This window comes from Gigantopelta aegis, chromosome 8, assembly GCF_016097555.1.
Source record: "Gigantopelta aegis isolate Gae_Host chromosome 8, Gae_host_genome, whole genome shotgun sequence".
In the NCBI taxonomy this organism is placed as follows: Eukaryota; Metazoa; Mollusca; class Gastropoda; order Neomphalida; family Peltospiridae; genus Gigantopelta; species Gigantopelta aegis.
Window position 1 is genome coordinate 59,019,460 of NC_054706.1, and position 27,878 is coordinate 59,047,337.

The window sequence follows — 27,878 nt, forward strand, 5'->3', positions numbered from 1 at the left end:
AACCCACCTGTGTGAGAAAAGACTCTAACCCACCTGTGTGACTCTAACCCACCTGTGTGAGAAACCCACCTGTGTGACTCTAACCCACCTGTGTGACAAAGACTCTAACCCACCTGTGTGAGAAAGACTCTAACCCACCTGTGTGAACCCACCTGTGTGAAAAGACTCTAACCCACCTGTGTGACAACCCACCTGTGTGACAAAACTCTAACCCACCTGTGTGACTCTAACCCACCTGTGTGAGACTCTAACCCACCTGTGTGAGAAAAGACTCTAACCCACCTGTGTGAGAAAAGACTCTAACCCACCTGTGTGAGAAAAGACTCTAACCCACCTGTGTGAGAAAAGACTCTAACCCACCTGTGTGAGAAAACCTGACTCTAACCCACCTGTGTGAGAAAAGACTCTAACCCACCTGTGTGAGAAAAGACTCTAACCCACCTGTGTGAGACTCTAAAAGACTCTAACCCACCTGTGTGAGAAAAGACTCTAACCCACCTGTGTGAGAAAAGACTCTACCCACACCTGTGTGAGAAAAGACTCTAACCCACCTGTGTGACAAGACTCTAACCCAAGACTCTAACCCACCTGTGTGACAAAAGACTCTAACCCACCTGTGTGAGAAAAGACTCTAACCCACCTGTGTGACCCCACCTGTGTGAGAAAAGACTCTAACCCACCTGTGTGAGAAAAGACTCTAACCCACCTGTGTGAGAAAAGACTCTAACCCACCTGTGTGAGAAAAGACTAACCCACCTGTGTGACAAGACTCTAACCCACCTGTGTGAGAAAAGACTCTAACCCACCTGTGTGACAAGACTCTAACCCACCTGTGTGACAAGACTCTAACCCACCCGTGTGACAAGACTCTAACCCACCTGTGTGAGAAAAGACTCTAACCCACCTGTGTGACAAGACTCTAACCCACCTGTGTGACAAGACTCTAACCCACCTGTGTGACAAGACTCTAACCCACCTGTGTGACAAGACTCTAACCCACCCAAGACTCTAACCCACCTGTGTGAAAAAGACTCTAACCCACCTGTGTGACAAGACTCTAACCCACCTGTGTGACAAGACTCTAACCCACCTGTGTGACAAGACTCTAACCCACCTGTGTGACAAACCCACCTCTAACCCACCTGTGTGACAAGACTCTAACCCACCTGTGTGACAAGACTCTAACCCACCTGTGTGACAAGACTCTAACCCACCTGTGTGAGAAAAGACTCTAACCCACCTGTGTGACAAGACTCTAACCCACCTGTGTGACAAGACTCTAACCCACCTGTGTGAGAAAAGACTCTAACCCACCTGTGTGAGAAGACTCTAACCCACCCGTGTGACAAGACTCTAACCCACCTGTGTGACAAAAGACTCTAACCCACCTGTGTGACAAGACTCTAACCCACCTGTGTGACAAGACTCTAACCCACCTGTGTGACAAACTCTAACCCACTCTAACCCACCTGTGTGACAACCCACCTGTGTGACAAAAGACTCTAACCCACCTGTGTGACAAACTCTAACCCACCTGACTCTAACCCACCTGTGTGACAAGACTCTAACCCACCTGTGTGACAAGACTCTAACCCACCTGTGTGACAAAAGACTCTAACCCACCCACCTGTGTGACAAGACTCTAACCCACCTGTGTGACAAAAGACTCTAACCCACCTGTGTGACAAAAGACTCTAACCCACCTGTGTGAGAAAAGACTCTAACCCACCTGTGTGACAAGACTCTAACCCACCTGTGTGAGAAAAGACTCTAACCCACCTGTGTGAGAAAAGACTCTAACCCACCTGTGTGAGAAAAGACTCTAACCCACCTGTGTGACCTGTGTGAAAAAGACTCTAACCCACCTGTGTGAGAAAAGACTCTAACCCACCTGTGTGAGAAAAGACTCTAACCCACCTGTGTGTGACAAGACTCTAACCCACCTGTGTGAGAAAAGACTCTAACCCACCTGTGTGAGAAAAGACTCTAACCCACCTGTGTGAGAAAAGACTCTAACCCACCTGTGTGAGAAAAGACTCTAACCCACCTGTGTGAGAAAAGACTCTAACCCACCTGTGTGAGAAAAGACTCTAACCCACCTGTGTGACAAGACTCTAACCCACCTGTGTGACAAGACTCTAACCCACCTGTGTGAAAAGACTCTAACCCACCTGTGTGAGAAAAGACTCTAACCCACCTGTGTGAGAAAAGACTCTAACCCACCTGTGTGAGAAAAGACTCTAACCCACCTGTGTGAGAAAAGACTCTAACCCACCTGTGTGACAAGACTCTAACCCACCTGTGTGACTCTAACCCACCTGTGTGAGAAAAAGAAGACTCTAACCCACCTGTGTGAGAAAACGTGTGTGACAAGACTCTAACCCACCTGTGTGAGAAACCCACCTGTGTGAGAAGACTCTAACCCACCTGTGTGAGAAAAGACTCTAACCCACCTGTGTGAGAAAAAGACTCTAACCCACCTGTGTGAGAAAACTCTAACCCACCTGTGTGAGAAAAGACTCTAACCCACCTGTGTGAGAAAAGACTCTAACCCACCTGTGTGAGAAAAGACTCTAACCCACCTGTGTGAGAAAAGACTCTAACCCACCTGTCTAACCCACCTGTGTGAGAAAAACTCTAACCCACCTGACTCTAACCCACCTGTGTGAGAAAAGACTCTAACCCACCTGTGTGAGAAAAGACTCTAACCCACCTGTGTGAGAAAACTCTAACCCACCTGTGTGACAAGACTCTAACCCACCTGTGTGAGAAAAGACTCTAACCCACCAGTGTGAGAAAAGACTCTAACCCACCTGTGTGAGAAAAGACTCTAACCCACCTGTGTGACAAGACTCTAACCCACCTGTGTGACAAGACTCTAACCCACCTGTGTGACAAGACTCTAACCCACCCATGTGACAAGACTCTAACCCACCTGTGTGACAAGACTCTAACCCACCTGTGTGACAAGACTCTAACCCACCTGTGTGACAAGACTCTAACCCACCTGTGTGAGAAAAGACTCTAACCCACCTGTGTGAGAAAAGACTCTAACCCACCCGTGTGTGACAAGACTCTAACCCACCTGTGTGACAAGACTCTAACCCACCCGTGTGACAAGACTCTAACCCACCTGTGTGACAAGACTCTAACCCACCCGTGTGACAAGACTCTAACCCACCTGTGTGACAAGACTCTAACCCACCTGTGTGACAAAGACTCTAACCCACCTGTGTGACAAGACTCTAACCCACCTGTGTGACAAGACTCTAACCCACCTGTGTGAGAAAAGACTCTAACCCACCTGTGTGAGAAAAGACTCTAACCCACCTGTGTGACAAAAGACTCTAACCCACCTGTGTGACAAAAGACTCTAACCCACCTGTGTGAGAAAAGACTCTAACCCACCTGTGTGAGAAAAGACTCTAACCCACCTGTGTGACAAAAGACTCTAACCCACCTGTGTGACAAGACTCTAACCCACCTGTGTGAGAAAAGACTCTAACCCACCTGTGTGAGAAAAGACTCTAACCCACCTGTGTGAGAAAAGACTCTAACCCACCTGTGTGAGAAAAGACTCTAACCCACCTGTGTGAGAAAAGACTCTAACCCACCTGTGTGAGAAAAGACTCTAACCCACCTGTGTGAGAAAAGACTCTAACCCACCTGTGTGAGAAAAGACTCTAACCCACCTGTGTGAGAAAAGACTCTAACCCACCTGTGTGACAAAAGACTCTAACCCACCTGTGTGAGAAAAGACTCTAACCCACCTGTGTGAGAAAAGACTCTAACCCACCTGTGTGAGAAAAGACTCTAACCCACCTATGTCACAAGACTCTAACCCACCTGTGTGAGAAAAGACTCTAACCCACCTGTGTGAGAAAAGACTCTAACCCACCTGTGTGAGAAAAGACTCTAACCCACCTGTGTGAGAAAAGACTCTAACCCACCACCTCTAACCCACCTGTGTGTGAGAAAAGACTCTAACCCACCTGTGTGAGAAAAGACTCTAACCCACCTGTGTGAGAAAGACTCTAACCCACCTGTGTGAGAAAAGACTCTAACCCACCTGTGTGAGAAAAGACTCTAACCCACCTGTGTGAGAAAAGACTCTAACCCACCTAGAAAAGACTCTAACCCACCTGTGTGAGAAAAGACTCTAACCCACCTGTGTGAGAAAACCTGTGTGAGACTCTAACCCACCTGTGTGAGAAAAGACTCTAACCCACCTGTGTGAGAAAAAGACTCTAGACCACCTGTGTGAGAAAAGACTCTAACCCACCTGTGTGAGAAAAAGACTCTAGACCACCTGTGTGAGAAAACACTCTAACCCACCTGTGTGAGAAAAAGACTCTAGACCACCTGTGTGAGAAAACACTCTAACCCACCTGTGTGAGAAAAAGACTCTAGACCACCTGTGTGAGAAACCCACCTCTCTAACCCACCTGTGTGAGAAAAACAAGACTCTAACCCACCTGTGTGAAAAGACTCTAACCCACTCTAACCCACCTGTGTGAGAAAAAGACTCTAGACCACCTGTGTGAGAAAGACTCTAACCCACCTGTGTGAGAAAAAGACTCTAGACCACCTGTGTGAGAAGACTCTAACCCACCTGTGTGACAAAAAGACTCTAACCCACCTGTGTGAGAAAGCACTCTAACCCACCTGTGTGAGAAAAAGACTCTAGACCACCTGTGTGAGAAAACACTCTAACCCACCTGTGTGAGAAAAGACTCTAACCCACCTGTGTGACAAAACTCTAACCCACCTGTGTGAGAAAAGACTCTAACCCACCTGTGTGACTCTAAGACACTCTAACCCACCTGTGTGAGAAAACACTCTAACCCACCTGTGTGAGAAAAAGACTCTAGACCACCTGTGTGAGAAAACACTCTAACCCACCTGTGTGAGAAAAGACGTGGCATACTATATATTAATATTAATCAAATACATCCAGATGCATTACTACAATATATTAATATTAATCAAATACATCCATGGATGCATTACTACAATATATTAATATTAATCAAATATATCCAGGGATGCATTACTATATATAATACATAAATATTAATAAAATATATCCATAGATGTATTAATTACTATAGTACAAAATATTAATCAAATATATCCACTGATGTATTAATTACTACATTATAGAAATATTAATCAAATATATCCATGGATGTATTAATTACCACAGTACAAAAATATTAATCAAATATATCCATTGATGTATTAATTACTACATTATAGAAATATTAATCAAATATATCCATTGATGTATTAATGACTACATTCAGTACAGAAATATTCAGCAAATATATCCATTGATGTATTAATGACTACAGTACAGAAATATTCAGCAAATATATCCACGGATGTATTAATCACTACAGTACAGAAATATTCATCAAATATATCCACGGATGTATTAATCACTACAGTACAGAAATATTAATCAAATATATCCACAGATGTATTAATTACTACATTATAAAGATATTAATCAATATATTCATGGATGTATTAATTACAACAGTACAGAACTATTCATCAAATATATCCATGGATGTATTAATTACTACATTATAGAAATATGCATAAAATATATCCATGGATGTATTAATTACTACAGTACAGATATATTCAAATATATCCATGGATGTATTAATTACTACAGTACAGATATATTCATCAAATATATCCATGGATGTATTAATTACTACAGTACAGAAATATTCATCAAATATATCCATGGATGTATTAATCACTACAGTACAGAAATATTAATCAAATACATCCACGGATGTATTAATTACTACATTATAGAGATATTAATCAATATATCCATGGATGTATTAATTACTACAGTACAGAAATATTAATCAAATATATCCATGGATGTATTAATTACTACAGTACAGATATATTCCATGGATGTATTAATTACTACAGTACAGATATATTCATCAAATATATCCATGGATGTATTAATCACTACAGTACAGAAATATTCATCAAATATATACATGGATGTATTAATCACTACATTATAGAAATATTAATCAAATATATCCATGGATGTATTAATTACTACATTATAGAAATATTAATCAAATATATCCATGGATGTATTAATGACTACAGTACAGAAATATTAATCAAATATATCCATGGATGTATTAATTACTACAGTACAGAAATATTAATCAAATATGTCCATTGATGTATTCCAGAATATCATTGGTTTTGGACATTGTTCTACAGCTAGACAAAAAAATGGGCAATTTTAAACTAAAAAGGGAACTTTTTTCCCTTTTTTGTTTTTATAGATACATTGTAGTTAAAGTTCCAGTACCTAAGTCACTAAATTCTCTCAACTTTGTGATGTCACTGTTCAATGCAAAAAGAAAAAAAAAACCACGTAAATATACATGAACATTTACGGTAATTAATTATGGAGCTGGAATGACACTGATGAGCTTTTCATAAGTAATCTATTCATACCATCTTGGTAAATATCCACTACAGGCGCAGATGCAGGATTTCTCTCTTCTTTTACACAGAACAGTTAATATAAAATCACGTTTCCCCTCAAAGGTTATGGTAGGTTTTCAAAAGTGGGGGAGGTACGGACCCCTGGACCCCTGGACCCCTGGATCCGCTACTGCACTAGATACAGAAAATGAAAATGTTTTTATTTAACAATGCACTCAACATTTTATTTACGGTTATATGGCGTCAACAGATACAAATTATGTAAAAACCCAAATATCAGATTTAAACCTTGTTGGCATGGACAACCACTTCAAGGCGCTTTTTTGGCTGCAGTACAATTCAGGTGGAGTTTAATTAATTTCCAGGTGTGTATATTATTGCCCTGAAGACATTAAAAGAAAATAGTTTGACAAAAAGAAAACAGATACGTACTTTGTATTACTCTCTGATGACTGAAAACCGTTCACCAGTTTCTTCTGTAAAGAATCGTCTAGTCCTGAAAACAAATTTAATAATGGAGATTAATAGACTCCATCATATGTGGTCATGTGGGATAGAAAAAGTACACCTAAGGTGGTGGAAATTTCGACCCAGGACTACAAATTAACAAGATAGCTTTTATAATGAAGGTTTTAATAACAAAATATCAATCTAAAACTAACCAACTCGCATTGATATGATGTCATATATTACCAACGCCGCAAATACTCCCCATATTAAATTCAATGAAGTCATAGCCCATGCAAGACAGATTTATTCCGCATGGGCTGACATCATGGAATAGGTCTGTCTTGCATGGCTAGAGAAACAAAGAAAGAAATATTTTATTTAACGATGCACTCAACACATTTTATTAATGGTTATATGGCGTCAGACATATGGTTAAGGACCATACAGATTTTGAGAGGAAACCCGCTGTCGCCACTACATGGGCTACTCTTTCTGATTAGCAGCAAGGGATCTTTTATTTGCCCTTCCCACAGGCAGGATAGTACAAACCATGGCCTTTGTTGAACCAGTTATAGATCACTGGTCGGTGCAAGTGGTTTACACCTACCCATTCAGCCTTGCGAAGCACTCACTCAGGGTTTGGAGTCAGTATCTGGATTAAAAATCCCATGCCTTGACTGGGATCCAAATCCAGTACCTACCAGCCTGTAGACCTAGGGCCTAATCACGATGCCACCGAGGCCGGTTGCATGGCTAGAGATGCGAGAAAAATGTTTTCTTGATGACATGTCAGAACGTTGAAGTCGGGTCTAACTCTGTGACAGTGTGTTCATCACTTGAAGGAGAATTTGGAAATCAAAGCACCTGCTGTTACTGATACATGTGTGTGTAAACATGACAGGAATTGGCAGCGAAAGACTGCAGTACATTTGAGAGATGAGGGATTCAGATACATAATCCATATTAGGTTTTTGAGCATTTTGAATGTTCATCTGTGCATTGTAGGATATGTTAAATAAGTTTATCTACCATTTTAAAACCAAAATCAGTGGATGACTCTGATAGGACATATCAGGACAGGACATATCATGACTTTTTATATGCCAGTCACAGGTTTCTGAAAATTGCGAGAGGGTGGGATTTAACTCAGTCGGTTGAGTTCTCGCTCGAGGTGCTTGTGTCTCATGATCAAACCACCTCAGTTGATCCATTCAGCTGATTGGTTTTTTTTCTCATTCCAACCAGTGCACCACAACTGGACAAAAGCCGTGGTATGTGGTTTCCTGTCTGTGGGAAATTGCATATAAAAGATCCCTTGCTGCATTAGGAAAAATGTTGTGGGTTTCCTCTGATGATTACGAGTCAGAATTACCAAGTGTTCGACATCCAATAGCCGATGATTAATTAATCAATGTGCTCCAGTGGTGTCGTTAAACAAAACAATCTTTTAACTGAAAATTGCGAGAGCGATAGTTTTGTTCGCACATCTCTCACGTAAGTATAGTTTTGCATCACCAATTTTTTGTTTGTGCATTAAATTTATTACATCATTTACATGATCTTGATAGGTTATGTAAAACCGAAAAACCGAAATGGGTCACCTGAATTATGCAAATGTTCAGTTCTCAGAGGCCTGAGCAGTGGCAGATACAGAAAATCCACTTAGGGGGCCCCCAGTGACATGAGGTGGAATGCCAAGGGAATTTTGGGGGAGGTTTGGAGGGGATCGTAAAAAAAAAGAAAATTAATATACTCTTCAAAAGAAGAAACGCAAAACCACATTGTCGTAACATTTGGAGAATTGATTTAATTATTGAATGGTGAGTCCGATAATTACCAAATGTTGCAGGATTGTTCACAATTCACTCTAGTCCATTGTGAGTAAGTGATAGGACACACCACCAAGGTCAAGATCATCTGGAGTCAATACCGGGTGTGGCCTCCGCGTGTGTTGACAACTGCCTGGCACCGCCTGCCCATTGAAGCAACCAGAGTACGGATGACGTCCCGGGGGATGGTGGCCCACTCGGCCTGCAAGGCTGCTGCCAGCTCGGGCAGGGTCTGGGGCTGTGGTTGTCGCTGTCGGAGGCGTCGGTCCAACTCGTCCCAAAGATGCTCAATTGGGTTCAAATCCGGTGATATCGATGGCCAAGGAAGGACATTAATGTTGTTGTTCTGTAGGAAAGCCGTTGTGAGACGTGCTGTGTGAGGCCTGGCGTTGTCATGTTGGAACACTGCGTTGGCGTTGGCCATAACTGGAACGATGTATGGCCGGAGGATCTGGTCAATGTAGCCCTGTGCATTCAGGTTGCCCTGCACGTGGACCAGGTCAGTTCTGCCAGTGTGTGAGATGGCTGCCCACACCATGACACTACCCCCGCCGAATCTGTCCACTTCCTGCACGCAGTTTGCCGCATAACGTTCACCACGACGCCTATACACGCGACATCTTCCATCATGACGTCGGAGCAGAAATCGGGACTCGTCACTGAACCACACCTGTCTCCATCGCAGTTGAGGCCATTGTCGATGAATCTGGCACCACTGCAGTCGGAGTCGACGGTGTTGTGGTGTTAAGATGACACCTCGAACTGGACGTCTGGCACGAATTCCTACCTCACGTAGGCGGTTCCGTACAGTCTGGTCGGATATCCTGCGCAAACCTGGTATTGCAGCGGCTGTGGAGGTGGCAGTAGTCAATCGTTCCCGAAGGTGGCGTACCCGGATGTAGCGGTCCTGCCCGGGGGTAGTGACCCGTGGTCGACCGGATCTAGGGAGGTCACGTGTTGATCCATGTTGCTGGTAACGGTCCCACAGTCTGGAGATGGTGCTTGGGGACACATGGAATGCCCTGGCAACGGCCGTTCTGGATTCGCCTGCGTCTAGTCGGCCGATGGCATTGTTTCTCTGCGGTTCACTGAGACGTGGCATGTCCTGGATTGTCAACTGTCGGCCAGATACAGAGGCCAGGCAAGCGAACACCCTGCACTTTTATACTGTCGGTGTTCATGTTGCACGTGCAGACAACGCACGTGCAGTGGTGACATGGTTTGCACGTGGCTGCGTTTTTGCGAATATTCACATTTTGGAACTTTATTGTACAGTAGCTGCGTTTTATCGAATGTAATCGTGGGAATGTGTTTGGGACATGCAATGACCTTATATTCACAAAGCATGAACCGGTAGGAAACATAAAATCGGAGTTATAACCCATTTGTACCCTTTTGCGTTTCTTTTTTTGAAGAGTATATATAATAAAATTATAACTATCGCAACATTTAGGGGCCCCTGCCATCCCCCCCCCCCCCCCCCCCCCCCCAGATCCGCCTCTGCTGAGTCATGTAGTACTGGTTGGTACAAGTAATAACCCACCGTGACTTCAGTCCTGTGACCCAATGCACATCAACGGTCATGGTATGTACTAATATGTCTATGAGAAAGACAATATAAAAGATCACTTGCTGCATATTTGGTAGGAGTAGCCTATGTGACAGCAGCGGGTTCTGCCTCTATGTCGCTTGACAAAACGTTGAAATAATTATATTAGACACCATGCAAATAGCCATAGTTTGAAGTGTTCTGAGGTGTTGTTAAACAAACATTCCTTTTTTTTCCTTTCTCGTGGATATGACTACGGTGTTAACTCACCCTCTATCTGAATGGCGTCGGTATCAGTATCTGCCAGTGTTAGAACATCACCTGTCACCACATCGAGGAAGAAGTCTGCAGGGTTGTTGTGTTCTTCACAGATGTAACCTGAAACACAATTTATATTTCTTTTTTTTTTCTTTTTGGAATGCTTTAGTCCAAAATAGGACCTACAAGATGGTGATGAATGCACAAGCTTCTTTATATTTATTTGCTGCATGATTGATGACTAGTTGAAAAAAATGTCTTGGAAAATAAAAGCGTAATTATTTTTAATAATTAGTAGTTTGCAATATACCAAATGTACAGTACTCAAATAGTACAAGTCTCAGTTTGTAAACTCCTAGCTTGTCTAATTCAGTTTCCACCTGCCAACAGTAAGCCAATGATGGACTATTAGCACGGGCGTAGGAAGGTGCCAAAAGGGGGGGGGGGGAGGGAGGACACATACACACATATACTCTTCAAAAGAAGAAACGCAAAACCACATTGTCGTAACATTTGGAGAATTGATTTAATTATTGAATGGTGAGTCCGATAATTACCAAATGTTGCAGGATTGTTCACAATTCACTCCAGTCCATTGTGAGTAAGTGATAGGACACACCACCAAGGTCAATGTCATCTGGAGTCAATGCCGGGTGTGGCCTCCGCGTGTGTTGATAACTGCCTGGCACCGCCTGCCCATTGAAGCAACCAGAGTACGGATGACGTCCCGGGGGATGGTGGCCCACTCGGCCTGCAAGGCTGCTGCCAGCTCGGGCAGGGTCTGGGGCTGTGGTTGTCACTGTCGGAGGCGTCGGTCCAACTCGTCCCATAGATGCTCAATTGGGTTCAAATCCGGTGATGTCGATGGCCAAGGAAGGATATTAATGTTGTTGTTCTGTAGGAAAGCCGTTGTGAGACGTGCTGTGTGAGGCCTGGCGTTGTCATGTTGGAACACTGCGTTGGCGTTGGCCATAACTGGAACGATGTGTGGCCGGAGGATCTGGTCAGTGTAGCCCTGTGCATTTAGGTTGCCCTGCACGTGGACCAGGTCAGTTCTGCCAGTGTGTGAGATGGCTGCCCACACCATGACACTACCCCCGCCGAATCTGTCCACTTCCTGCACGCAGTTTGCCGCATAACGTTCACCACGACGCTTATACACGCGACATCTTCCATCATGACGTCGGAGCAGAAATCGGGACTCGTCACTGAACCACACCTGTCTCCATCGCAGTTGAGGCCATTGTCGATGAATCTGGTACCACTGCAGTCGGAGTCGACGGTGTTGTGGTGTTAAGATGACACCTCGAACTGGACGTCTGGCACGAATTCCTACCTCACGTAGGCGGTTCCGTACGGTCTGGTCGGATATCCTGCGCAAACCTGGTATTGCTGTGGCTGTGGAGGTGGCAGTAGTCAATCGTTCCCGAAGGTGGCGTACCCGGATGTAACGGTCCTGCCCGGGGGTAGTGACCCGTGGTCGACCGGATCTAGGGAGGTCACGTGTTGATCCATGTTGCTGGTAACGGTCCCACAGTCTGGAGATGGTGCTTGGGGACACATGGAATGCCCTGGCAACGGCCGTTCTGGATTCGCCTGCGTCTAGTCGGCCGATGGCATTGTTTCTCTGCAGTTCACTGAGACGTGGCATGTCCTGGATTGTCAACTGTCGGCCAGATACAGAGGCCAGGCAAGCGAACACCCTGCACTTTTATACTGTCGGTGTTCATGTTGCACGTGCAGACAACGCACGTGCAGTGGTGACATGGTTTGCACGTGGCTGCGTTTTTGCGAATATTCACATTTTGGAACTTTATTGTACAGTAGCTGCGTTTTATCGAATGTAACCGTGGGAATGTGTTTGGGACATGCAATGACCTTATATTCACAAAGCATGAACCGGTAGGAAACATAAAATCGGAGTTATAACCCATTTGTACCCTTTTGCGTTTCTTTTTTTGAAGAGTATATATACTCAACAATGAAAGTTTAGCTTATGTTAAAAGAAATGGCATAACATTTATAAATTAACCTATTTTTATTAATTAGTATTCACATCTGAAATGTTTACCATTTACAAACAACATAAACTCGTCAACCTTTGCCTTAACACAATAGGAGAGGATCTGGTTTTCTTTTAAGTTTATTCAACCATGGCAAATTAAGACGTCATAAAAGATATTTGCTGAACTTTCGTTGTTGAGTATATATATATACATTGTGTAGATATAAATACATGTATAAATATATTAAAACCATTGCTGCTGATTAGTGACTTCATCACTGGCCCACCTTCATTTTGGCTGGGCATCTCATGTTGGCTCACTGGTTAGTTTTCCTCTACTGAGTCTACCTTCATGTTAGCGATACTCAAACAACTCTCAAAATCCATAGGGAGCAAGAGGACATATTGCTACTCAAAATCCACAAAATGCTTTCTGACAATCAAATTCACAAGCAACTTTTTCTGTCCCCCAGCTTAAAGCATTGTACTACAGTTGAGAAGGAGTGGGTAAGGCATAGTCTAGTTGGGTGGGTGGCGGGTGGGGTATATAAGTCTGTATATGGAATGGGAAAAAACCCTACATACATTTGGGAGGGGGGCGGGTACAGGTCTTTCCCCCTGTTCCTACATCGTGTTAATAATTTTATTAATTATTAAATATTTTTCATTTTCTAATTAATTAATGAAATAAGCAAAATAAACACTACGCTTTTTATATTTTGTTCAATGCACAATAGCATCTCTAACAAAATAAGCTGTAACATTAGTACAATGTGACTGAAATCGGTTGACAATTAACAGTTGCTATTTTAAGCTATGTTTATTTTGCCTGCACGTGGAAATTGCACTTTGCCAAGTAACACGGTTTTACTACTCAACACCCCTCAGAACAATAGGTGCGAACTGTGGAAAAGCCGTGTGCAACAAACTGCAGCGTGAATATTAGTAGCTAGACATCAATAAACACAACAGCAGATTTGTAACAATGCAAAATTAAAAATATTTGATCTTACAACATTTATACTGTTATTTTATTTATTATTATTATTATTTTAAAATACATGTATCAGCATTCAGACAGTGTTCTGCAGTTAAGAGTAAGATAGACTGTCAACAAGGCATTTGTAAAGTTTACCGTTGGTTATAATCTGGAAATGGGGCTCTATCGGATAATCGGTTATACCGGTTATTGGCATAAATTTGACACGCACCGGGGTTATGCAATTAAGCGCATTTGACTGTATTGTAAAAATGAAAAAAGATGAAGAAGAAGAAACTATTAGTTTAAATGTACATAAAATCAGAGTAATGTTTCCATCACAAGCAACTAGTCTATACATGTAACTGCTTCATAGTTTCCTGGCATTTGCTTTCAGATTAAACTGTCACAACCAGAGTTTGCTTGTATTGCATCCTATTACACACAATGAATTGTAAGCCTTGCCCGAGAGAGGGACATAGAGAATAATACATGAGTTTCCGTTTGATACCATTTATCTTTAAAAACTTATCCAACAAGCCAAAGCGAGTTGGATACGTTTTTAAACAATGAGTTGTAAGATAAATGGTATCAAAGGGACACGAATGTAGTATTCTATTTCTTACATACCTCAAAACAATGAAAATGTAAACAATATAATGAACTAAATTATGCTTTTACAGAACGTAGCCTAACTGGGTCATGGCGTATGACTACTTGGCTTTAAGCATATATACCATGTCATAACCAAATCACTACTGTACTAACAGATCCGTTTTTCTTAAAAATAAAGCACTCTAAAACATTAGCCAACCACTCGGAAAATGAAATTGATAAAAAGCGAGCATTTTAACGTGGCGAAGCATTGTAATTATACAGCTAATTTTGAATTTGAATGAAGGAAGGAAGGAAATGTTTTATTTAACGACGCATTCAACACATTTTATTTACGGTTATATGGCGTCGGACATATGGTTAAGGGCCACACAGATATTGAAGGAGGAAACTCGCTGTTACCACTTCATGGGCTACTCTTTTCGATTGGCAGCAAGGGATCTTTTATATGCACCATCCCATAGACAGGATAGCACATACCACGGCCTTTGATGTACCAGTCGTGGTGCACTGGCTGGAGCGAGAAATGAATTTGAATGATGTCAGTATTCCAATGACGTCACTTTACATCTCCTTACAATAACACTAAACTTGGTCGTAACCTCTCAGAAACAATCTCCAACATACATTGTATAGGATTTTGATACACAATGGTGATCTCCTACATGGGTATGTAAGAAAGTCTGCTACTCATCAACCATCTGATGTTGGTCACCAGCCTCGGTGGTGTAGTGGTCAAGCAATCAGACTTAAAGCTGGTAGGTACTGGGTTTGCAGCCCTGTACCAGCTCTCACCCACATCAAGTTTAATGACTCAATGGGTAAGGCCACTACACTGACTTTTCTCTCACTAACCACTAACCCACTGTCCTGGACAGACAGCTTAGACAGCTGAGTACATGTATGTGTCCAGGACAGCGTGATTGAATCTTAACTGGATATAAACACAACAATAAGTATAAAGAATGTTGGTGGAACAGTGGATTCTGACTGTGACTGTTCTGGTCATGTTGGGCCAAGGTATACTGCTGCAACCTACAGTTTTGTTAACACATACCAATGGAGTGAAAATGTTCCAAGGCCTTGTGAGCCGAGCCAAAGTAGACGGTTTCTCCTGCAGATAGCAGCATCAGGTTGTCAAACAGCTTGAAGATGGAGTACCGAGGCTGGTGTATGGAAAACACTATCGTCTGTCCTTTGTCACCCATCCTGAAAACATGGATGTGAGAAACAGTGAGTGAGTGAATAAGTGAGTGAATAAGTGGGTGAATAAGTAAGTGAATAAGTGAGTGGGTGGATGGGTTATGAGTGGGTGAGTCAGTTTTGAGGTGGGTGGGTGGGTGAGTGAGTGAGTTTTGAGGTGGGTGGGTGGTTGGGTTTGGGGTGGGTGAGTGATTGGGTGGGTTTTGGTGGGTGGTTGGTTGGGTGGTTGAGTGAGTGGGTGGATGGGTTATGAGTGTGTGAGTGGGTTTTGGGGTTGGTGAGTGAACGAGTGAGTGGGTGGGTGGTTGGGTGGATGGGTGTCTAAGTGTCTTGATTGAGTGGGAGGGTTATGGTTTGAGTGAATGAGTGAATAAGTGAGTCAATGAACAAATAAATGATTAATATCACCCCAGCACATTTTTAAGGAAAGAAAGGAAAGGAATGCTTGTTTAACAACATCTCAACACATTTTATAGTAAAAAACATATTTTGGTGTATATCATATGATTATTTTGACATTTGATCCAGAGAATAAAGACAGAAAACATGCTGCTGGAACATAAGTCTCTCCTAATGAATAGCTGCAAGAAGAAATCTTTTATATGCAGTACATAGATGGCTTTGCATGTGGTACAATGACATATAATCTTTTACATTGGACTTCCCAATAGCTGTCAGTCACAAGGTATCAATTTAACCAACACTGCATTTCAATGTGACATATATTGCCCATTGCCAAATTAGTCGGTGGCTAATATTTATTAAAAGTGGCTTCAACATTTTGTTAAATTAGCCACTTTTTAAGAATGTTAAAGCATTTTCAAATAAATAGTCTACATATCTGAAAATCGGCTAAAACTAAATATGTTCCAGTGACTCCTGATATACTCGTAGATTGTAAATAAGATCTTAGTGCATCCCGATAAGGAAAATATTGATGGTCTGTTCTAAATCCTTAAATAAAGATATACTTCATATATATTGCTAAAAAGCAGCTGACCCTAGTTTCAGGTATGGTTTTGGAGGGATTTTATGCATAAAAGTTTGAGCTACTTTTCTTTCCTTTTTTTTTTTTTTTTTGAGTACTCTCTAAAACATGTAGTTAAGAAAGTTATTTTTTTATTATTATTATTAATTTTTTTTAACAAGTTTATTTTGGACTACTTACAAGCACCAGGATAATTAGTAATATGTTTGGTAATTGATAACTGCAGCAAAATCTTGTGGGTAATGTGTAATTTAATGGTAAAAAAAATCTAAAATCCAAAAACATTTTACATTGCATAATAATAGAGTCCGTACCTTTAAATAAAATATAATGGGGTATTACCTCTTTAAGAGCAGCATCACGGAACTGGCTGTGTTTCAGGGTAAGGGGTGTTACCTCTTTAAGAGCAGCATCACGGAACTGGCTGTGTTTCAGGGTAAGGGGTGTTACCTCTTTAAGAGCAGCATCACGGAACTGGCTGTGTTTCAGGGTAAGGGGTGTTACCTCTTTAAGAGCAGCATCACGGAACTGGCTGTGTTTCAGGGTAAGGGGTGTTACCTCTTTAAGAGCAGCATCACGGAACTGGCTGTGTTTCAGGGTAAGGGGTGTTACCTCTTTAACAGCAGCATCACGGAACTGGCTGTGTTTCAGGGTAAGGGGTGTTACCTCTTTGAGAGCAGCATCACGGAACTGGCTGTGTTTCAAGGTAAGGGGTATCACCTCTTTGAGAGCAGCATCACGGAACTGGCTGTGTTTCAGGGTAAGGGGTATCACCTCTTTGAGAGCAGCATCACGGAACTGGCTGTGTTTCAGGGTAAGGGGTGTCACCTCTTTAAGAGCAGCATCACGGAACTGGCTGTGTTTCAGGGTAAGGGGTGTCACCTCTTTGAGAGCAGCATCACGGAACTGGCTGTGTTTCAGGGTAAGGGGTGTCACCTCTTTGAGAGCAGCATCACGGAACTGGCTGTGTTTCAGGGTAAGGGGTGTCACCTCTTTGAGAGCAGCATCACGGAACTGGCTGTGTTTCAGGGTAAGGGGTGTCACCTCTTTGAGAGCAGCATCACGGAACTGGCTGTGTTTCAGGGTAAGGGGTGTCACCTCTTTGAGAGCAGCATCACGGAACTGGCTGTGTTTCAGGGTAAGGGGTGTCACCTCTTTAAGAGCAGCATCACGGAACTGGCTGTGTTTCAGGGTAAGGGGTGTCACCTCTTTAAGAGCAGCATCACGGAACTGGCTGTGTTTCAGGGTAAGGGGTGTTACCTCTTTGAGAGCAGCATCACGGAACTGGCTGTGTTTCAGGGTAAGGGGTGTTACCTCTTTGAGAGCAGCATCACGGAACTGGCTGTGTTTCAGGGTAAGGGGTGTTACCTCTTTGAGAGCAGCATCACGGAACTGGCTGTGTTTCAGGGTAAGGGGTGTTACCTCTTTGAGAGCAGCATCACGGAACTGGCTGTGTTTCAGGGTAAGGGGTGTTACCTCTTTGAGAGCAGCATCACGGAACTGGCTGTGTTTCAGGGTAAGGGGTGTTACCTCTTTGAGAGCAGCATCACGGAACTGGCTGTGTTTCAGGGTAAGGGGTGTCACCTCTTTGAGAGCAGCATCACGGAACTGGCTGTGTTTCAGGGTAAGGGGTGTCACCTCTTTGAGAGCAGCATCACGGAACTGGCTGTGTTTCAGGGTAAGGGGTGTCACCTCTTTGAGAGCAGCATCACGGAACTGGCTGTGTTTCAGGGTAAGGGGTGTCACCTCTTTGAGAGCAGCATCACGGAACTGGCTGTGTTTCAGGGTAAGGGTGTCACCTCTTTGAGAGCAGCATCACGGAACTGGCTGTGTTTCAGGGTAAGGGGTGTCACCTCTTTGAGAGCAGCATCACGGAACTGGCTGTGTTTCAGGGTAAGGGGTGTCACCTCTTTGAGAGCAGCATCACGGAACTGGCTGTGTTTCAGGGTAAGGGGTGTCACCTCTTTGAGAGCAGCATCACGGAACTGGCTGTGTTTCAGGGTAAGGGGTGTCACCTCTTTGAGAGCAGCATCACGGAACTGGCTGTGTTTCAGGGTAAGGGGTGTCACCTCTTTGAGAGCAGCATCACGGAACTGGCTGTGTTTCAGGGTAAGGGGTGTCACCTCTTTGAGAGCAGCATCACGGAACTGGCTGTGTTTCAGGGTAAGGGGTGTCACCTCTTTGAGAGCAGCATCACGGAACTGGCTGTGTTTCAGGGTAAGGGGTGTCACCTCTTTGAGAGCAGCATCACGGAACTGGCTGTGTTTCAGGGTAAGGGGTGTCACCTCTTTGAGAGCAGCATCACGGAACTGGCTGTGTTTCAGGGTAAGGGGTGTCACCTCTTTGAGAGCAGCATCACGGAACTGGCTGTGTTTCAGGGTAAGGGGCGTCACCTCTTTGAGAGCAGCATCACGGAACTGGCTGTGTTTCAGGGTAAGGGGCGTCACCTCTTTGAGAGCAGCATCACGGAACTGGCTGTGTTTCAGGGTAAGGGGCGTCACCTCTTTGAGAGCAGCATCACGGAACTGGCTGTGTTTCAGGGTAAGGGGCGTCACCTCTTTGAGAGCAGCATCACGGAACTGGCTGTGTTTCAGGGTAAGGGGCGTCACCTCTTTGAGAGCAGCATCACGGAACTGGCTGTGTTTCAGGGTAAGGGGCATTACCTCTTTAAGAGCAGCATCACGGAACTGGCTGTGTTTCAGGGTAAGGGGTGTTACCTCTTTAAGAGCAGCATCACGGAACTGGCTGTGTTTCAGGGTAAGGGGTGTTACCTCTTTGAGAGCAGCATCACGGAACTGGCTGTGTTTCAGGGTAAGGGGTATCACCTCTTTGAGAGCAGCATCACGGAACTGGCTGTGTTTCAGGGTAAGGGGTATCACCTCTTTGAGAGCAGCATCACGGAACTGGCTGTGTTTCAGGGTAAGGGGTGTCACCTCTTTGAGAGCAGCATCACGGAACTGGCTGTGTTTCAGGGTAAGGGGTGTCACCTCTTTGAGAGCAGCATCACGGAACTGGCTGTGTTTCAGGGTAAGGGGTGTCACCTCTTTGAGAGCAGCATCACGGAACTGGCTGTGTTTCAGGGTAAGGGGTGTCACCTCTTTGAGAGCAGCATCACGGAACTGGCTGTGTTTCAGGGTAAGGGGTGTCACCTCTTTAAGAGCAGCATCACGGAACTGGCTGTGTTTCAGGGTAAGGGGTGTCACCTCTTTAAGAGCAGCATCACGGAACTGGCTGTGTTTCAGGGTAAGGGGTGTCACCTCTTTGAGAGCAGCATCACGGAACTGGCTGTGTTTCAGGGTAAGGGGTGTCACCTCTTTGAGAGCAGCATCACGGAACTGGCTGTGTTTCAGGGTAAGGGGTGTCACCTCTTTGAGAGCAGCATCACGGAACTGGCTGTGTTTCAGGGTAAGGGGTGTCACCTCTTTGAGAGCAGCATCACGGAACTGGCTGTGTTTCAGGGTAAGGGGTGTCACCTCTTTGAGAGCAGCATCACGGAACTGGCTGTGTTTCAGGGTAAGGGGTGTCACCTCTTTGAGAGCAGCATCACGGAACTGGCTGTGTTTCAGGGTAAGGGGTGTCACCTCTTTGAGAGCAGCATCACGGAACTGGCTGTGTTTCAGGGTAAGGGGTGTCACCTCTTTGAGAGCAGCATCACGGAACTGGCTGTGTTTCAGGGTAAGGGGTGTCACCTCTTTGAGAGCAGCATCACGGAACTGGCTGTGTTTCAGGGTAAGGGGTGTCACCTCTTTGAGAGCAGCATCACGGAACTGGCTGTGTTTCAGGGTAAGGGGTGTCACCTCTTTGAGAGCAGCATCACGGAACTGGCTGTGTTTCAGGGTAAGGGGTGTCACCTCTTTGAGAGCAGCATCACGGAACTGGCTGTGTTTCAGGGTAAGGGGTGTCACCTCTTTGAGAGCAGCATCACGGAACTGGCTGTGTTTCAGGGTAAGGGGTGTCACCTCTTTGAGAGCAGCATCACGGAACTGGCTGTGTTTCAGGGTAAGGGGTGTCACCTCTTTGAGAGCAGCATCACGGAACTGGCTGTGTTTCAGGGTAAGGGGTGTCACCTCTTTGAGAGCAGCATCACGGAACTGGCTGTGTTTCAGGGTAAGGGGTGTCACCTCTTTGAGAGCAGCATCACGGAACTGGCTGTGTTTCAGGGTAAGGGGCGTCACCTCTTTAAGAGCAGCATCACGGAACTGGCTGTGTTTCAGGGTAAGGGGCGTCACCTCTTTAAGAGCAGCATCACGGAACTGGCTGTGTTTCAGGGTAAGGGGCGTCACCTCTTTAAGAGCAGCATCACGGAACTGGCTGTGTTTCAGGGTAAGGGGCGTCACCTCTTTAAGAGCAGCATCACGGAACTGGCTGTGTTTCAGGGTAAGGGGCGTCACCTCTTTAAGAGCAGCATCACGGAACTGGCTGTGTTTCAGGGTAAGGGGCGTTACCTCTTTAAGAGCAGCATCACGGAACTGGCTGTGTTTCAGGGTAAGGGGCGTTACCTCTTTGAGAGCAGCATCACGGAACTGGCTGTGTTTCAGGGTAAGGGGCGTTACCTCTTTGAGAGCAGCATCACGGAACTGGCTGTGTTTCAGGGTAAGGGGCGTTACCTCTTTGAGAGCAGCATCACGGAACTGGCCGTGTTTTAAGGTAAGGGGTATCACCTCTTTGAGAGCAGCATCACGGAACTGGCCGTGTTTTAAGGTAAGGAGTATCACCTCTTTGAGAGCAGCATCACGGAACTGGCCGTGTTTTAAGGTAAGGGGTATCACCTCTTTGAGAGCAGCATCACAGAACTGGCCGTGTTTCAGGGTAAGGGGTCTTACCTCTTTAAGAGCAGCATCACAGAACCGGCCGTGTTTCAGAGTAAGGGGTATGACCTCTTTAAGAGCAGCATCACAGAACTGACCGTGTTTCAGGGTAAGGGGTCTTACCTCTTTAAGAGCAGCATCACAGAACCGGCCGTGTTTCAGAGTAAGGGGTATGACCTCTTTAAGAGCAGCATCACAGAACTGACCGTGTTTCAGGGTAAGGGGCATTACCTCTTTAAGAGCAGCGTCACAGAACTGGCCGTGTTACAGGGTATGGGGCATTACCTCTTTAAGAGCAGCATCACAGAACTGGCCGTGCTTGCATCGAGTCCAGTTGTCGGCTCATCGAGGAAGAGAACTGGGGGAGAAATAATCAGCTCCATTCCAATGTTCGTTCTCTTTCTCTCTCCTCCAGACACACCGCGAATAAACTCGGTCCCCACCTGAAACAAGAGGAAGAATTTCGAAAATATGGCCTAATTGTTTTGTTGCAATCTAGTTAGGAAAGTAAATTGATCAGCTTGTAAAAATTGCCATGAATATGAGTCAGTTTTATTTTAATATATTAAAAACAAAAATAAATTAAAATTTTAATTTGTGATTAATTGTATTACAAATGTAAGTGTATATAAAAAATAAAAACAGCATCCAGTTCTTTGTAATTCAAAGTCCAACTGTGACATCACACATTATGTTGGTCAAGCTTATTGGACTTTGCAATAATACAAATTTATTAACTGTAGTAAATGAAGTTATTGCATGGTATTTGTTTTGTTTTGTTTTATTTTATTTTGTTTTATCTAATTCAAGGTATAATCTGTACATTTCACAACAAAAATTAATAAATATTTTGGTTATTAGGCAACTCTGAGCCCAAAATGAGTGTTTCGTGGGTTTTTTATACACCCCGTCACCAATTCTATACCATCCAATGAAAAAAAGCACAATCGATTTCACTTGTTCTGACATATAAGTTAACTACATTAAATAGGCTTCAGTTGGAAGTGACATTTGACCGGTCATGGTGGTGTAGTGCTCAGGGCAGCGTGCTTGAACCTTAATTGGATAAAAGCATGAAAATAAGTATTAAAAAAAGGAAACATTTAAATTTATTTCAAACCTTAGTAGGTTTTTTTTTAGGATATGAAAGAAATAGAATACTATTGAATACTACATTTGTGTCTGTTAGATACTATTTATGTTATAACATGTTGTTTAACAACGTATCCAACTCACTTTCCCTCCTTAGATATTATATATGTTTTAAAACATTGTTATAAAATAACATGGTATCTAATGGCCACTCATGCAACAAACCTTTCTATTGGCACATTCTGTAAGGCCAAGCTCTTCTATCACCTGGTCAACACGCAGACGTCGTTGTTGCTTAGTAACAGACGATGGCAATCGCAATGCTGCTGAGAAACTCAGATTTTCTTTGATAGTTAAGGTCCCCATGACAACGTCGTCCTAAAACAAATGTTCAATAAAGGGTTTTTGATAGGTGGACTTTAAGAGGTTTAAAACAAAAGTACTAGTAGTACTATTAATATTGTGTATGTGCGTGTGTGTGTGTGTGTGCGTGTGCGTGTGTGTGTGTATGTGTTTTGCGTACACGTGTCCGCATGTGCGTTTATGCATACGTGCATGTGTGTTTTAAAGGATGTTTTTGTTTTTGTTTTTAGTTGTCTTTCACTTATTTAAAAAAAAAAAAAAAAAAAAAAAATTCAACTTGTTTTGACGCAATGCAAACAAACTATCTTTGATAAATTTTAGCTTGGTTTTGGAGTGCATTTTTATTCATTTTTAAATAGTCGTTCAGCTTTAAACTTTTTTTTTAATCTGTGAAAGTTTTAAGTGTTTTGAGTAATATTTTAATCTGCCAACAGCCAAAAACACTAATTTTTAAAAACTATTTTTGTTTTATGCTAGGCTCAGACTGCCAACTGTCCAGACAAAGTTGGCCAACTTGATGGTGGCATTGTAATTTCCTCAACTCCCGACATACGATGAGTGCACTCAGATTAACAACTAATGGGTTATACAACTAGAATCAAGTTGTAAAAGCAAATGGACAGTCGTAAAAGTCGTGACAGCAGAAAGTTGGTCAACGTTTTGCTGGCAGTTGATAGTCTGATTCTAGCATTTAAAAAAAATTAAAAGGAAAAAGTCATTGCAAATAACGTAACTCTAACGCTATACAATGGGTTTTCAAAATGTAAATGGCTGCACCTGTACGACATATCCCACCATGCATTTGTAGTTCTCTGGGGGAGGAGAACCATCCAGAAGTACATCTCCTGAAACAACTTTAGGATCCTTTCTGCCAGCGAGAACATCCAGTAACCTAATAGAGTAACACAGCAATAAGTGGTATACAGAGATTATTACACGAGAGGCCATAAGGTGAAGAAATATAAGTCTCGTTTCCATAATGTTAGTTTGTTTTGTTTAACGACACCACTAGAGCACATTGATTAATTAATCATTTGCTATTTGATGTCAAACATTTGGTAATTATGTATCGTAGTATCAGAGGAAGCCCGCTACATTTTTCCAAATGCAGCAAGTGGTATTTTATATGCACTTCCCCACAGACAGGAAAGCACATACCACAGCCTTTATCCAGTTTTGGTGCACTGGTTGGTACGGGAAAAACCAATCAGCTGAATGGATCCACTGAAGTGGTTCGATCCTGTGATGCACGCATCTCAAGCGAGCACTCAACCGATTGAGCTAAATCCTGCCCCGGTTCTATATATAAAAAAAACAACCTATATACATGTATTTTTAAAGCGGCATTCCATGGAATATTTTTATTATTTAAGCATATAGAACAGAAAATCCCATTACGTTTGGTGCATATAAGACGCCGCACTCCGAATTGATTTCACTACACTGGCTTTTCCAAGTTAAAAATAAACCCAGTATTTTGAAAGTGGGACACTTTTGGCGGGCGCCCACTGGGCTAAAATTAGTACGGTTCGGCTATTGTTGTATTACAAAAAACCGAGCGGATTCTAGCAATTCCTAGCAGCCAATTACGCTAGCAGCAGACACTCATGTCGACGTTCTAAACATCGAACTCGTACGCCTTTCGATTGTTACCTGTATTTCACACTTTTAAACACACTGTTATGCTAATTTTTATTATTCACTACAACTTAAGAATTTTAAAGTTTTAAAGAGTATCTTTATATAAAAACAACACAAAAACAAAATAACAACCAAGACTAATTTTTACAGTCTTATTGTTACTAATATACGTATAAATACAACTTAACTATTTTATTAAGCACTTTTATAATATCTGAAGTATCACTTTAAAAATCCTTCTGTACTACGGTAATATAGGATGTCCAACTAGTTTCGTATAGACCACACCACAACACACATTATAAAAGGCGTATGAGTCCGGTGTTTAGAACGTCTCCAAGCGTGTCTGCTGAAATTGGTTGCTAGCGTAATTGGCTGCTAGGAAGTGGCTGCTAGAATCCGCTCGGTATTACAAAATGGCGAGAATTGTTCTAACTGGCTAGTAAGCATTTGACGAGTGAATTGAAAGTGCAGTTATGCTTGTATTTGAACTTAGAACTTGATTGTATACGATTGAAACCAGACACTGCAGCTTTAAAATACGTGATTCTGTTTTATCATAAAATTTTGTATACGATTGAAACCAGACACTGCAGCTTTAAAATACGTGATTCTGTTTTATCATAAAATTAAACTAAGAGTTAGAGAAAACATTTATATAAATATATATACTGTGAACACCCTTGGGACCAATAAAACTGTCCAGTTTAAGAGTGATCTGGTTTAGAGAGGTTAAGTTATGTACTGATTTTTAAAAAGGGAAAGAAAGAAAGAAATGTTTTATTTAACGACGCACTCGACACATTTTATTTACGGACATATGGCTAAGGACGACACAGATTTTGAAAGGAAACCCGCTATCGCCACTACATGGGCTACTCTTTCCAATTAGCAGCAAGGGATCTTTTATTTGCACTTCCCACAGGCAGGATAGCACAAACCATGGCCTTTGTTGAACCAGTTATGGATCACTGGTCGGTGCAAGTGGTTTAAACCTACCCATTGAGCCTTGCGGAGCACTCACTCAGGGTTTGGAGTCGGTATCTGGATTTAAAATCCCATGCCTCGACTGGGATCCGAACCCAGTACTTACTAGCCTGTAGACCGATGGCCTAACCACTACGCCACCGAGACCGGTCCTTTAAAAAGGGACTCCGTAAAATGTCCGCTTTTGAGGGAATTCCGGTGTACAGAGGGTAATTTTTAATATATATTTAGTACACTAACAACATTCGTAACAAAACACGTCTTAAAAAACTGATTGACATGAAATGTTATGAAATAAATGATGAATAGCTAAAACTTGTGGTTGTAATTTAAATTACTGGCAAATACTCGGAGTCAGCACTACTGATTACGTTTTCTAGGAATTAAAACAATACAACTGTATGAACTGGGAGAATAAAACGGTGGCCTCTTAAAGACAGGTGGCTGCTTAACACCGGTGTCCGCTTGTATAGGTTTGACTGTAGGCCTATATATTTAATGCTTAGCACACACTTACCGATTAATGCCGACTCGACAGTTGCGTCGACGTTAATCGGTAGGTGTGTGCGGGTCAAAGACGCGACAGTAATCGCCCGTTTTGCCACGATATTACGTAATGTAGGACGTGGTTCATCGTGTAGGTCGTAGCGTACGTAATGTATTGATAACAAAACAACCCTAAAGTGTAAATAAAACTTGTCAACCCTTATCTGATAGGTACAGCTGACGTAATACTGATGTACCGAACATGTTGAAGCATAATAATAATATTAATACAGGCCCGTAGGAACGATATTTGGAGTCGGTGTGTGTGTGTGGGGGGGGGGGGGGGGGGCAATCGTCAGCAGGGAAACAGTCTCAAATGGGGGGGGGGGGGGGGTGGTAAAAAAAAGTGCTCCACAACTGGTGTAACAAAGGCCGTGATATGTAAGTCTATCTTGTCTGTGGGATACTGCATATAAAAATCTATCCCTTGTAACTTGTTGCTAATCGGAAAGAGTATCCCATGGCCATTGCGTGGTGGCGGCGCATTTCCTTTCATTATCTGTGTGGTCCTTAACCATATACCCGACGCCATGCAACCGCAGGTAAAATGTGTTAAGTGAGTTATTACATTCCCCCTTCATTATTTTTGTCCTCAAGTATGTGTGTGTCAAACATTCCTTCCTTCATTTTGTATAAAGTAGGACAAAAAACGTACATGGTGTTTGGGGTGTGTGTGTGGGGGTGGGGGTGATAACCGGTTTCTACGACCAGTAATACATTATAATTCCCTGAAGTAAAAGGCAGCATTTAGAGTGAAAACATTATGTATCGCCCTTTATTGTATTTGATGTGTATCAGTGGCCTCAATATCTATGTCAAGTATTCTATAAAGCCTTTCTTGTTTTTTTTAACACTAGCACTTTCCATTTCTTAGTTTTACATATAAACTGCCTAAAGCTCATTTCAGCTATCTTCACATACGTTTGACACATTCAAAGAATTGACCTCTTAACTCCCCCGGGCTTTTAGCCTTTGTAGCCTCCACTTGTTCAATGTACCAGAAATCATTCATACACATCTATGACAGTCTATAACGGTCTATAACGGCCTTGATGGCGTCGTGGTTAAGTTATCGGACAAAAGGCTGGTAGGTTACAGAGTTCACGGCCCGGTACCGGCTCCCACCCAGAGCGAGTTTTAACGACTCAATGGGTAGGTGTAAGGCCACTACACCCTTTTCTCTTTCACTAACCAACTAACAATTAGCCCACTGTCCTGGACAGACAGTTCAGATAGCTAAGATGTGTGCCCAGACAGCGTGCTTGAACCTTAATTGGATACAAGCACAAAAATAAGTTGAAATGAAATGAAATGACAAGTCTATGCAATCATTCTATTGTAGATGAGGGGAACTATGGTTTGTAGAAAAAACATTCATAATCAGTTATGTAATTAGTTTGTTTATGTAATTAGGTTGTTCTGGATCTGAATCATCAATGTTTACATCTAAAGTATTCGTGAATAGGATGCTTCTTGCTTCCTAGCTATAATCTAGGTTTATATGATCCACGGAGTAAACGGGCTTGTTCCACGTTTGTTCAACCATTGTGAAGCTGACCGCTTACGTAGATTTTACAAAAATGACGGAAGCAAGTGACCATAGTGCATGAGGGGGTGGGGGTGGGGATGATAGACAGATAGAGGGCACGTAGCGCCCGAGTTTAGGGGTTTCAGGTGGCAAGTTGCCCGTAAAAATTTAAAAAAACCTAAATGTCCTGAATTGCAATTTCCTGCATTTTTCATAATAAATGCGGGTAAATGCCAATAATGCCCTCTTTATTCACAATTATTGTGGGTGGGTGGGTGGGTGGGTGAGGGGGTGTAAAAAAGCCTCCAAAACCACCCAGCGTATGGTTTGTACGCTCTTTTCAGTGCTAATAATTGTGAACGACCTCTAAGCTGATAAAACATACCGGATACCATGTTAAATGTCTTTAAATATTGTAAAATATCTTACGATGATTTTCCACTTCCAGTAGGACCTAAAATAGCATTCATCCCTGGCTTGAAAATCCCACTGCAAAACACAAAAGAATAATTTAAAATGAAAAATGAAAAAAG

At 42.9% G+C, this 27,878-nt stretch overlaps 1 protein-coding gene across 1 annotated transcript in view; it reads right to left on the reverse strand.

The window, feature by feature from the left end:
• Positions 1-27,878, reverse strand: part of LOC121379757 (broad substrate specificity ATP-binding cassette transporter ABCG2-like) — a 52,857-nt gene that overhangs the window by 21,799 nt on the left and 3,180 nt on the right. Inside the window, exons 2-9 of the mRNA XM_041508405.1 lie at positions 27,775-27,834; positions 23,421-23,535; positions 22,506-22,658; positions 21,474-21,631; positions 15,247-15,398; positions 10,603-10,710; positions 6,933-7,000; positions 781-789 (exon numbers count right to left, since the gene is read on the reverse strand). Of these exons, the coding sequence (XP_041364339.1) occupies positions 781-789; positions 6,933-7,000; positions 10,603-10,710; positions 15,247-15,398; positions 21,474-21,631; positions 22,506-22,658; positions 23,421-23,535; positions 27,775-27,834 (823 nt within the window). The remainder of the gene's footprint in view (positions 1-780; positions 790-6,932; positions 7,001-10,602; positions 10,711-15,246; positions 15,399-21,473; positions 21,632-22,505; positions 22,659-23,420; positions 23,536-27,774; positions 27,835-27,878) is intronic.